The 13880-nt window shown below is 43.0% G+C and overlaps 1 protein-coding gene across 2 annotated transcripts; it reads left to right on the top strand.

Moving 5' to 3' along the window:
• The first annotated feature begins 586 nt into the window (after positions 1–586).
• Positions 587–2832, top strand: MSC (musculin). Of its 2 annotated transcripts, XM_085221274.1 has the most exons (3): positions 587–1235; positions 1789–1880; positions 2010–2832. In XM_085221274.1, exons 1-2 carry the CDS (start codon positions 717–719, stop codon positions 1873–1875), a joined length of 606 nt encoding a protein of 201 aa, XP_085077400.1. In that variant the 5' UTR covers positions 587–716; the 3' UTR covers positions 1876–1880; positions 2010–2832. The 2 variants fall into 2 exon arrangements, with proteins under 2 accessions (XP_085077400.1, XP_085077399.1); XM_085221273.1 differs by having other exon boundaries at positions 1789–2832.
• Positions 2833–13880: the final 11048 nt, after the last annotated feature.

Here is a 13880-nt window from a genome sequence, read left to right as displayed (position 1 = left end):
TTACACAGCGTTAAGTGGCCGCGGGCCGCGGAGCGCTGGGCGAAAGCACGGCCGCGGATGCCAGGAAAGTCGCGCTGCGGCAGCGGGAAGGTTCCACTTAACTCGGGAGGGAAATGTAAGGGAAAAAAAAAAAAAAAAAAAAAACGGGAGCGAAATTTCGGGACAAGATCTTTCCACCTGTTGTAGTCATTAGGTTCTTTTCTATTCTGTGTAGTGGAACTGTTATTCTGCTTAACTGCGCGCAGACAGGGCCGGGAGGGCAGCAGGGAAGCAATGTGTTGCTTATTCATCCTGGGAAGAGGCGGTGTCAGGGGCGCGGGAGGGATGCACCTCGGGGACTCTTCTCGTATCCCCCTGTGGAACGTTTACCCGAGCGTTCACCCGTCCTTTCCCTCGCGGGGAACTCCCGCAGAGCCCGATACCCCGCAGCCCACCGGGCGGCCCCGCGCCCCTCCGCGCGGCGCCGCGCCGGGCGTTGCGGGAGGCACCGCCCCACCGCGGGGCTCGGCCGGGGGCTGCCCCCTCCTCCTCCCCCCGGCCCGGCCGCCTCTCGGCCCCGCGGCCGCCGCTATATAGCGCTGTGCGGGGGCGCATCCCCCCGCCGCGCCCCCCGCGCCCCCACACGGACTCTCCGCGGCGGGGCCGCCCCGCGCTGCCCGCAGCCGCCTCGGCCGCCCGCCCTGCCGCCGCCGCCGCCGCCTCCCCCCCCAGGGGCCATGTCCGCGGGCTCCGGGAGCGAGACGGAGGAGCTGCCCGAGATGGACCTGCGGGCGCTGCAGCTGGACTACCCGGCGGCGGGCAAGAGGCAGCCCCGTGGCGAGCTCTACCCCTCTGGGGACAACTCCTCGGCGGCGGAGGAGGAGGAGGAGGAGGAGGAAGAGGAGGAGGAGGAGGAGGACGGCGAGGGCAGCTGCGCGGCGGGGGCGGCGGGCTGCAAGAGGAAGCGGGCGAGGGGCAGCGGTCCCGGGGGCAAGAAGGCGCCGTCGGGGCCGCGGGGGCCGGCGGCAGAGGGGAAGCAGTCGCAGCGCAACGCGGCCAACGCGCGGGAGCGGGCGCGGATGCGGGTGCTGAGCAAAGCGTTCTCCCGGCTGAAGACCAGCCTGCCCTGGGTGCCGCCCGACACCAAGCTCTCCAAGCTGGACACGCTGCGCCTGGCCTCCAGCTACATCGCGCACCTCCGGCAGCTGCTGCAAGAGGACCGCTACGAGAACGGCTACGTGCACCCCGTCAACCTGGTACGGGATGCCGGCGAGCGAACCCGGGAGCCGGCAGCGCTCGGGTCGAGCAGCCGTCCGGGAATTGCTGGCGGTGCTGCCCCGGGTGTCGGGTCCGGGCGGGTGTTGGAGGTCCGGGCAGTGGGGGGAACCACGGAGAGGTCAATTCCTCGGGTAGGAAGCAAGTGTCACGTCCGAGAAAGGAGCAATTCGCAGTCCAAAAGCAAGCGCCCGCGAGGGTATGAAGTTGGCTCACGTAGCGTTTCCGAATAGTTTCTAAGTCTTGTGTTTATAGAACGATGCAAACAGTCGCAAAGCGAGATGAGTGGTGCATGCCTGATGTGAACAATTTGTTGCTGACCGTCGCAGCATTACGTGGAGCATTTCATTATAATGAAAATAGCATAATGAAAATATTTGTTAGAGGAAGTCAGCTTTCTCGGTGCTTCCCGCAGGGACTAAAACACGATGACGTGTTTGCAAGTGAAGTAGAATTAGACATCTATCAGTAATAAAGCTCTGGTTTCACACTAGGATAAACTTTCTAACGCCAAATCCCTCTTTTTGCTTGCAGACTTGGCCATTTGTGGTCTCAGGACGACCCGACGCTGACACCAAAGACGTCTCTGCCGCCAGCAGATTATGTGGAACTACCGCTTAGCCAAAGTAATTTTTTTCCCTTGTCGATCTTTTTTTATGGGCTGGATCTTTTTAAGAGCTATGATTTATCGGCTCGAGACCCGGAGATGGGGACCACACCCCATCTCTATGTGTTAAATCTGTGTTTCCCCTCAGTTCTTTCCCTTAGAGCTCTGAGGGAAGTCTATTTAAAGCAGTAAAGGAAGGAGACGCTGGAAAGGAGAGCTGTTACGAACTGGCTGCAGCCGCTGAAGTCTGAGATTTGGAAAAGCCTTTCTTGGGCTTTGCCATTCGTGCCACTGCCTGAGGACCTGTTGTTCTGAGGCTATTAAACTAATGGAAGAGGAACAGAATGTTACAGAATTAACAGCATGGACCAAAACACAACTCTACAAACTAACCCCAAACAGTGTTATTTGTATTCTAAAGCAAAGCAGTATTTTAGAGTAGCTTTGAAACTCAGATTTATAATATATTTTGATGGCTTTTGTATTCACGGGTCGGGTTTACTGCAACTATGCAATAAGTGTAACCATTCTTTGTTTTTGTCCTTTTAACCGGAGTTTTCTTGAAAATATGTAAGCAGCTACATTCTGCATTTAGGCTACCACCTAATGGAATGAAACTAATTCCTTTGGTTATGCCTTAGAGTGCCACATGTAAGAATGTGGGACTGTCCCCAAGATGTGGCACAATTTCTGCATCTTAATATGGAGGAGAAATTCTGCTCACTGAAAGGCCAGGGTGCATGTGCTGTAAAGAATCAATTGTGTGATGCTGCAAGGATTCACAACGTGTTAAACATTTTTTCTATACTGCTATGCTTCCCTTTGATAAGTTGACCGTCAAATGAGTTCTAGTGATGTTTCTTCACTAATCCGAATGCTGTAATAAAAGGAGGATGCCATCAAATAAGTTGCAAATGTAAATAACTTTATTTTTTTATAAATGACATTAAAAGCTTGGTTACAATGACTAATGATACTGTGACAGTGTGTGGCTGTTTTAATGTAGGACCACCTTTGCAGTGCAGATCCTTGAAAGTCTCTTCTGTAGGCACACCCTTTTCTTCCTTATCTCCTGAGAGCAGACACATCTCCAGCAGCAGACAAGGACACTTTCACCCCAACTTGCTCACATAAGGTACAGTACTATGACAATCACCAGGGAAAAACACAATATAACACCCTATGGAATTTATTATCATAATCTTTTATTTGAACCAGGAAAATAAATTAGATATTAAAATTATTTCAGTCATTTGCTCTACTTCACAGCATGAAAGATAGTGCGACAGCTTCTTTGCGGTTCATCAATTTCCCTTTTCCATCTGTAGTTTTGCTTTTATTTGTTTTTGTGCAGTGGGATAAGCAGCTCAGTTGTTCTAGTTGGAAGCAGACTTTTCCTTCTTTAAGAGCAAAACACCTGAGATAAGGTTTTCTTCTGCATCAAATATTTTCTCAGAGGTTAATTCATAGTAAGGGTGAAGGCTGAATTGCTCTGGAGAAGAAAAGGCGTCCTCTCCTTCATTTAAGCAGCCAGGAAGGAGAAGCATTTGCTTAACAAGTACGAGTTTAGCCTGGTTTCAGGTCATTTTGCATTGCGGATTTCTGCTTTCAAATACTGCTTAGAAACCCAGGACTGACTTTCAGTAACATCTTTCATACGGATGAACTGCAGAAAAGTGTTTGTTTCGCTGAAAGATATGAAATAGTCCATAGCCACTGAACAACAGAATGAGAGCTTAATCCAGGATCTACTGAAATTATTTTTTGTGATTTGAGGGCAAGTTGTACTGAGACTGCAGTCCGATTTATCTTCCAGTTTTACCCAGAGAGAGGCTGTGAAGAAAGGAGTATCCTAAGTGGTAGTTGTGCCACTGAGGGAGAATCCCAACCAATCATATCTATAAAGCTTTGTAAAAAGAAAACAATATGAACAGTAAATCAAAAAGGAAGGAAGCATAAGGTATAAGAAAACTCAACTAATGTTTATCTGAACCCCAGAGAAAAGATTATTCAGCAATTTAACTGAGGTGCCACTTGAGATCATCTGAGTCGTGATACCGAGCTTTTTTTGGCCTTGATCCCAGCTGTAATTGGCTAACGACTCCAGGAGATCGGAAAAACAAGGAAAGCGTGGAGAACTTTAAACAGTATAGAAAGGTCCATGTGAAATGATGGAAAAAAATGTTCAGAGTAAATTCCCAAATATGAAGTAGTTATATTAAGTAAATACAGTAGGCCAAAATTGGGGGTGAGGAGTGTGACATGAAGGAAAACATATTATTGCTTCCATCCGTGCACCATACTACATGCTCTCATGATTTTTGTGTGTGTTTGAGGCTACAAAGTATATAAAAAATACTTTCTTTGCAAAATAATGAATGCACTTACTGTCTTTATTGCTGTAAGAGACGCATCCATACGATGGTGGTGCCCCAATGGAGTATCACCAGTTTTAGAATAAAAATACTCAACATTCACTGTTAAGATTTAAAGACAAAATCAGGAGAGAAAAATTTAGCTTTTAGTAAGCCTCATTTCTTTGTTTCAAATGCCTCTTCATAAAGATATGTGTCAGGGTGTAATTACTTATCTTAATATGGCGATTAAGCATGTTTGAGTTTCTCTAACGAGGATGGATTTTGGTATTTCAAATCATTCATTTTAATCCTTGGGTTCATAAGTATTTTTTGTAAAAAGTAAAACAAGGTTTCTTCTTGTATCTCAGTGAGAGGCATTATTTGATTAGGAAGAAAAGAAGCAGACGTGCTCCTTGTGGATTTGTCCTGAGATGAGAGTTCAGGGAAATGCCAGGCAAGCCATATGTTCTGGTATGCCTCACTTTCAAAATTACACACAAATGCACACACCAATTATTTTTTAACTCACAAACAGATGAAATTTAGATCTGTGCTTTATATGATCAAGATACTCTCTTTAAACATTAACAGATTCCATAGGAAGATAATGTGTTGCGGCTCTTTATTTTTTTTTTTTAATATGGTTTTGCCTACCAGATTGAGTAAGTTCATTTGGTTTTCAAAGTTTGAGTGTTTCAATTGCATGTGATCTATGTAACTAGATGAAGGGAGAATTTAAATGAAAAACTGTCTTATATTTCTGCAGTTCACAAACACGGCAGTGAGCAGTCCACATATATTTCTATTACATTTGGCAAGTTTGCATTCAATGAATATTTTGTTACGTTAATGACGTCTTTGTTCTTTGGCAGCAGGTACAAGGTGAACCCATCTTGTTTCCATAAAGGTATACAAATTTGGCTAGCATTGTTTTACAAATAAAATGCCATCAGATCTGCAATTCATATTCAGCTGAGACCTGCTTTGTGTGCAATCTTAAATGCAGAGTACCTGCACTGACTGTCCTGGCAGACAATCAAGAGGAACATACGTCTCCCAGAAGTATTTTTATGACTTTAAATTTGTATAAATGTTGTGTGAAATTTTTTCTGTCTACTTTATGTGAGACTCTGACCGAGCAGATCATCAGCCAGAAAACTTGGGTCTCCAATGCAAATCCATTCCTTTCCAATACGTGTGTTTGCTTACACAAGGAAAATACATCTCCCATACTGGAAATGCTAACAATTCTGAGTAAAAGAAACATAGTTTGCAATTAAGAAATACCTAACCCATGCATTTCCCATTTAATAGCTTTATACACAGGCTATTTTTAAAATAGTCCTAGCCATGCTATGGATTCTGAACAAAGATTCATTTTTCCAGTTCAGTAAAGACAATAGTTAGAAATACAATTGCAATAGAGGTCTCCCGGGTGAATGAGGGAGAAATTCATTTTAAGATCTCATTAACTATCTAGAAGTTCCTCTCTCTCTCTTCATTGGCTTTAGAAGGACCCTAATGTGACCAGTTGGAAGATTTGACTGAATATCTAACCTTTTAGTTAACCATCCAAAACTGGGTAGGATAAACCCAGGTTTAGATGATTGAACTTCATGTGAGCCAAGCAAGATAAAAAGAAGGAAGAACTGGGTTGTGGAGCTATCCACTCGTGAGTTTATAATATAACCAAATAATAGTTGCATTATTTGAATGAAACTGCATGGAAAGCTATCAGTTCTACTAGAGAACAGTCACTTCCTCCACAAGTAGCTAATTCTACACTACATCACATATGGATTTGGTGTTGCAGCAGAGATTCTCACCAAGGCTAATGGTAATTATGCCTAAGAATTATGTTCCATTACTGAGAAGTCTTTACTACTCTCCATTCTGAAACTGAGAGATTTGTATACAGACCAGTGCACAGAGGATGGATGCTGAGCTGACTCCATAAATTTCTAACTGTTTGACCTTTGCCCATTCAAGGAAAAAATCTTATGGTACTCAGTGCAAAGTGTAGGGAATCCTTAGGAAACAGTTATTTTAACAAGTGTCTGAAATATTTGGGATAGTAAATCCTATGGCTTTTAAAAAGATTTTCTTACCCAAGCTTAAAGCAGATTTCTAATCAACTGAGCAAAAATGCTTTCACACTAGGACTCTGAAAACATGGGTATGGTAAAAAATTATTTGTGTGTTTTTTTGAGAAATATATGCATTTAAGAACATACTTGTTATAGAAATTGATATTTGTAATATATTCTGACAAGAGTGCACTGCAAAGAGTCTCGTGTCCCCACAGTGCAGGCCCATTAAGATTCAGGTTCTGAGAAGAAATAGGTCTCAATTTCTTCACTGGTTCTGAACAGCTTGCAAATTAATTATAAAAGTAATTTTAAAAATGCCTTATTTGGAATGCAGCATGAGAATTCTGCCAGAGTTAAAATTCCTAGTAAAGTTAAGACAGCTGATCTAAGTGTTCCTGCTCCACCAGGGGGACTTGACTAGATGACATTTCAAGGTCTTGTCCAATCCCTGACATTGTATATGATTCTGTGTGATTCATATAGAATCATCCAGCAAGACAAACAAAACTGAGAAAACCTACTGGCTGATGAATCACTTCTGCAATGCTGGTTCTGGTGATCTGAGAGGGTCTGGGACAAAAAACATGCTATTTGAAGAACTATAATTAACCTTGATGATGTGATTGGAATTTAGCAACCAGAGGAAATCACTCAATCCTCTCTTGCTGGTGGAATTGTTTAAAAGAACTAAAATTTCCAGCATTGAAAATAATTCATTATGTTGCAAGTGTTTCAAGACAACAAAACAGGAGGAGCTGAAAATCTGAAGATATGAACAGGCACAAACCCAACCCAAGGAAACTAATTGCTCAGCATCTGGAGCAAAAAATTGCAAGAGCAGGAAAGGATTGCATCACTTTGTAGGAGTTTACAAAGTTCAGTGCAGTGAACACAGACAGCATGTACACAGCGGATATAAAACAGCAGCATTAGCTTATAGGAATTTTCATAGGAACAACAAGAATAAGCTATATGGATACAAATTCTGAAAACAAACTGATTTTTCTTCAAAAATTATTCTGATTTGCTGTGATGGAAGAAGGAACAGTATTAACACTGTAAATCCTAGTCAGTAAAGGGCAAAATTCAATCCAGTGGAGGGTCACAAGGATGATAAAGGGCCTGGAGCATCTCCCTTATGAGGAAAGGCTGAGTAAGTTGGGTCTGTTCAACCTGGGGAAAAGAGGACTGAGGGGAGATCTGATAAATGTTTATAAATATCTAAAGGGAGGTGGGAGGCAAATGGATGAGGTCAGGCTCTTCTTGGTAGTACGTAGTGATAGGACAAGGAGTAATGGCCTAAAACTTGAACATAGGATGTTCTGTGTTAACATGCAGAAGAACTTCTTAATGGCAGGGTGACAGAGCACTGGAACAGGCTGCCCAGATAGGTTGTGGAGTCTCCTTCTATGGAGATATTCAAGACCCATCTGGATGCCTACCTGTGTGACCTATTGTAGGGTACCTGCTTTAGCAGGGGGTTGGACTCAATCTCTTCAAGTCCCTTCCAACCCCTGCAATTCTGTGATTCTGCGATTCTTACTAAAATGTACCTTTCATGAAGGGAGATTTTGATTAAATGTTAGGTGGAAATTTTTCACTCAGAGGATGATGAAGCACTGGCACATGGATGCCTCATCACTGAAGTTATTCAAAACCACGTTAGATAGAGACCAGGGCAGCTTGGTTCAACGGGTAGCAACCCAGCCCATGGCAGGGGATTGAAACTAGATGATCTTTAAAGTCCCTTCCTACCCAAGCCATTCTGTGGCTTGCAGTAAGGATAAAAAGTAAAAAAAAAGCGTAAATGTTCACAGAAAATCTTGGTTGTTTGTAATACCACAAGGAACTATTGTATTCCTTGAACATAAGCACAAAGGAGTTCGAAGCAGTTCATGTCCTGAGTATTATTCAGAGGGCAAGCTGTTCAGAGGAAAAGGGGACCAAAGTGAAACAGAAGTCTTTTGCAATAAGGAACTGAAAGATCCTGACTTGCCCTGTGATTCATTTCTTCAGGGAAGTCCCTCTTGCTCTGTGAAGAAGGCTGAAGAGGAGTGGAGTAGTTCAGTGTTCTGGGAAGCCTCAAGAACACGTAACTGCTAGAAGACGTACAGTCTGTGGTCATCATCATGAGGAAAACAAAACCAATGTCTTTTTTTTTCTCCTATAGAAACAAGTCATCTTCCTCACAAAATAAACATGTGCATTTAATGTTTTCTGTAACGTAAAAAGGAGACCTTGGGAAGATGGCTAACAGCAAATCTTTTTACTTGCTGAATATCTCATTGTTCTTCTGGCATCCACATGGTCTGGACCTATCTGCATCCCTTTTGGGGAGCGAGTGAATACATGCATTAATGACATCTGCTCCAGGCAGCAATCTGTGATTCCCACCTCAAGTAGCAGAGAACACCTTGCATCGTTTTGTTCTGATTTTTTTCAGATCAGACAAATGGATTGTGTCCATCTTGGAAACTACTTACATTACCCTCCTCTCTGTCCCACTGGGACATCACTAAATTTTATTTTATTTTTTTTTAACTAGAAGGAGGGAAAATAATATGAGATTATGTTACTGGTTAGTAGGAAGGAGATTTGGTGCACTACAGTTCTGAGGGAATGTATTATATTCCTAGGTATGACATTTTCACATGAGTATGCTTGAGATTTGCCAGGCTTGTGAGAACAGTTTTGTAGAACTGTGACAGTTAACCAAGTCCTTTTCTCTATTTAGAAAGATCTCTGGGGCTGTCCAACTTGAGAATCATAGATAGTTTTCATCACAGGAGGAACACATATCACATCTGTTTGGGTTGTTCCTCGTTGTTGCAGTGTTTTATAGGAAATAGAGCAAAATTTACAGTATCTGAGGGAGAACTGTTTGGCTGGAAGACATGTTGACATAGTGAAAACCAGAAAAGAAAGCAAAGAGAAAATATAACAATTTTCTGTAGGGCTACTGGATTAAAGCTTAGCTGCCATATTGGTGGAGTTCAGTGCATCACAAAAACTGGACTAAGAGACCAAAACATACAGGTAGACCATCATAAGGAATAACAGCTCATGAATAATGAGAAATTATTCAGAAATGACAGTCAGCTGATACACAGAGAGATACGCGTACAGTTAAGCTGTCTCAACCTTGGTAAAGATATTCAGAATGCAAATCTGATAGTTTAAGGCACGACAGTGATGTTCATGCAGCATTAACAGACAGAGCTAAAAGGAAATTGGAAAGGCACAAAAAATCTGAAAATTCTCTTAAAAGAAAAGCCTGAGATGCCTCATTTTGGCTAGGACATAACAGTATGTCATAAATATACTTTGAAAATTATTTTCAAGCCATTAATCATAGCAAACACTTGTAACCACAGGACTTGCTGCCAATCTGTTTCTTACAGTAGCCTAGTGGTGCTAGGTGAGGTGTTTGCTCATCCTGTGGTACAGACCAGAACAGTTCCTTTATCTTAGGGGACTATTTCACATTTCTTTTCCACTTTATATATTCTGCCTGATTCTGTGATGCAAATTACATCATAAGCACCTTGTTCATCAAGCTTCAAAGATAAGAAGACATATTTTCCCCTTTCAGACTGAGTATAGACCTGATGTGGGTGGAACAGCTGTGCAGATCTGGTTTTTTGCCATCCCTCGCTGGGTTTTTACCCCTGTGGGTAAAAGCACACAATTTTCCTCTGTAAACTGCCCAAACGCATTGCTGGTAAAATCTGAGGATATCCTGAGTTTGTAAGAGAGCAGCGGCTATCATAGATTACCACCACCGTTACTGCCAGTTATCATCACTTGATCCCTTTGCATTATGAAAGAGAGACCAAAGACAGCTGATACCTGAGTGTCTTCATCCCTACGTTCTCTTGACACTCAGCCCTGGGTGAGTCTGGGTTCCAAGGGATAACACTTCGCCGTTTCTACTAGCGCGTACACACGCTCCCCGTTTTCAGACGCAGCCTCCAGCTCACAGAATCTCCGCGGGTCCTTACTGCCCCCTATCGCCTCTTAAGTGAACTGCACTCTCCTCCGGGCCGTTCTGAGGGAGGCAGGGCCCCTCTCGGCATAGCAGCGCAGACGAGCAGCCCCCAGCAGCTGTAATGTGCCATGGCCGCCGGGGCAGCCCCTCCTCACTCCTCCCGCGGCCGCCCAGGGCGCGGCGCGGGCGCCACCCGGTGGCTGCCGCGCTGAGATGCGCCCTGAGAGGCGGCCTGCTGGTGTGCTGGCGTGCTGCGTCTGGATACAGAGTGCTCTGTACAGCAGGGACATGGACGTGATGGAGTGTGTACAGAGGAGGGGCACCAAAATGATCTAAGGGATGGAACACCTGCACTACGAGGACAGGCTGAGAGCGCTGGGGATGTTCAGCCTGGAGATGAGAAGGCTCTGGAGAGACCTAATAGCAGCCTGCCAGTATCTAATTGGGGCTGTAAGAAAGAAGGGAACAGACTGTTTATCAGGGTCTGTTGTGATAGGTCAAGGGGAAATCGTTTCAAACTAAAAGAGAGGAGATTTAGACTGGAAATAAAGAAAAAGTGTTTTAGAATAAGGGTAGAGAAGCGCTGGAACACGAGTCAGGGCCATTACAGCTGTAGTGCTGCTACCATAGTAGCTCAAGGGAATGTGCATGGGGCAGGAGGGAGGGGAGTCAAACACAATCTTGCATGATACAGCACAGCATCTTTCAGCTGCACGCCTGGCAGCAGGAGTGAAGCCTCATATGTTGAATTCCAGCAGACTTGAGGCTGGCAGTCTTCCAGCAGTGACCAACATAGCAGATGCACCAGAAACATCATTTTTCTTCCCATTATTTCTTTGAACATAGGAATAAAAGTAATAAAACTTGTCCCACTGCTACTACTCCTGTCTTGGAGCTGCTCATCGTTGCACAAAATAAATATTTTTCTCCATTTGTAATGAATCCTGTTTCACATCAGGTCATTTCTGTCTTCTCTCTCCAAATACCGTATACAAGATACAGTCTGAACAGAGGAGAGGACATCATTGCTTAAGCCTGAAGGTCTGTATCCGATCAAGAAAAATTATGGAAGTATTTTCTTCCTGTTGTATCCCGAGACTGATTCAACAGAGAGATAGTGACTGCAGCTAGTAAAATCTGCTCATATCTGATCAGTACCAGCCTGTAAGAAGAGTGGAAATGGCACTGTGAAGATACCTAGAATTACTGTGTCTCTTGCTAAACAACCATATGTTCTTGCTTGCTATATAACCATTCCAGAAATTGGAGATGTCTCCTTGTACCTTCACCTTTTTAGTTTAATTCTCTGCTGATAAGCCAAAATCTGTCTTGTCTGGAAAATGCAGCAATGAAATATTGACTTTCTGTCAAAATTCCTTTTGACATCAGCGGGTTAGGATTTATTCTAAAAATTTAGTACATTCAGCTTTTATCTCTTTCTGCTTTTCTAGTTAATGTTAGGAGCATAAAAACTTCTGCTGGTGTAAAAAAAAATAATTTTGATGCATCAGAAATGAATTTTTTCAGGTCCTGAGAAAATAACCTCTACCTTCTCAGCCTTTATTTCTTCAATATTTAAGCAACAAAACATTCCCAGGAAGAGCCAGTATCATCGGTCATCTTGCCCTGATAGTTTATCACATCCCTGCCCTGTTAAGAATGTTTCCCTGATGTTAAGGAGCAATTTCCTGGATAAAGGGAACTCTGTGAACCACTTCTACAGACTGTGCAAACAGTGTTCCTTGCACAGTGGGAGCACAGATAAAATACAGACGAGAGGTGATGACTGGTCCTCTGATTTGTTTTGTTTTTCTGTATCCTCTTCTGACACTGCGTGAAGAGGATAGACTCTGACAGCTTCATTAATGGACTCTCTTCCCCCTACTTCTAAGGCTAGCTTTCTCCTTATTGAAAACAGTCTCCTTAAAAAGGGGAAATCCGTCCAGACAAAGCTGCAGATTTCATCTATAGACAGTAGGTTTGGACTAAAGATTTTGACTGCCTTAGATTGCAAAAGCCTTCCAGAGCTGGTAGTGAAGTCTTTTCATTTCATACACCCCACAGATGGACTGAGAGGTGAAAGTCTGAATGGTCCGTCTGGAAAATGAAATCAGGGTACACAGCGCTCTCTTTTTTCATCTATCTCATAAGGCCTTTTAAACCTAGGACTGCTGATAACTAAAAGCATCTGAGAAGATTTGGAATCACTCTTTTGTTTTCTTTGTTTTTCCAGTTTTAAGTGGACTTGCTGAAAGACAAAGGAGAGCAGCCTTCATCCCCTTGGGGGGAGCAGAATGTATGACTTCCATGTCAGCGTACCACTGCAGAGTCTCATGTCTCTGACGCACAGCTCCTCCCAGTTTTAGTCTCTCCATTTCTGCTTTGTGTTACTCTTTACAGTGGACTCCAGGTAAAAGAATAAATTACAATTCACAGCTACAAATAACACAGCAGCAACCATTTACATTTGTTGGTAATTACAGTTTGCCTGAAGCAATTCTGGCACTCTAATAAACGTTGTTGTGGGATTAAATACTCATTTGAATGTTTAGTATTTGCAGTTTTAATCCAAGGAAAACCAAACAAACAAATGTGTGAGAGAGTGTACAAAATATTAAACTTCCTCAGCTGACTTCTTCAAGAGAAGAGCCACCTAAAACTGTAGCTGCCTAAAATGTCTTGGATCCAATAGATTCTCAGAATTTAAACCTGTTCCTGTGTATAACCAAAGCAAGGAAAGAATAATGTGAAGTGATTACAGAATATCTCTAAAGCTCTTTGTTCTTCAAGTTGTGTATCTTCCATTTAAATTAGTGAGAATTAAAATTTAATCACTGAAATTGTCTATGAAAATTGTCTAATCACTATGAAAAAAAAAATCGTCTTTTTAAACAGCAAATTTTAAATTTACAACGTAGTTTGCCAGTTTTCAATAAAGTGAGGCCAGGCAATATATTTGCTTTTGGATCTACAAGTAGTATGACACAGTGCATCTTTCCTATTTATGCCCTGTAAGTGTAACATTCACACAACCTATTTACGCCTTGCAGACTGGAAGTAGTGAAGCTGTCAAGATGTAACATGGAGGCATGAAAGGATCTCACTGTGATGGAGAAGAAGATCTGCTGTCTGAGAGGTGGATCTCCCAGAACTGTGGCAGAGGTGAGCACTCCAGCTTCCATCAGGCCTGCTGGGGTAACGGGAAGAAGGGATGGAGTGTTCTTAGAATCAAAGAGGGACACATTGTGGAAGAAACTGTCTGCATTTACAAGCAGTTGATGAGCCAGATATATGAACTTGCGTTAGCATGTGGGGACAAATGTTTTCAAATCGAACCATACTAGAGCCTCAGTACTTGCACGACCTTTTAAAGCTTAACAGTAACATCTTTTAGACTCATTTGTACCTAGAGCAATCCTTTATGTCCAGTACTTTGTTATTTATGTTAATGGACACTTAGTGTGAGAAGCATTTTTACAAGGAGACTGAACTTATTATGATAACTAATAAATATATTTCCAGAGGATACCTTTAGGCTGTATGGAGAAAATGGTACCACCAGCATGTGAGCATGTGAAATTTAA

Source organism: Meleagris gallopavo, chromosome 3 (assembly GCF_905368555.1).
Source record: "Meleagris gallopavo chromosome 3, MGAL_WU_HG_1.1, whole genome shotgun sequence".
Classification (NCBI taxonomy): domain Eukaryota; kingdom Metazoa; phylum Chordata; class Aves; order Galliformes; family Phasianidae; genus Meleagris; species Meleagris gallopavo.
This window is presented reverse-complemented; position numbering and strand designations above follow the sequence as displayed.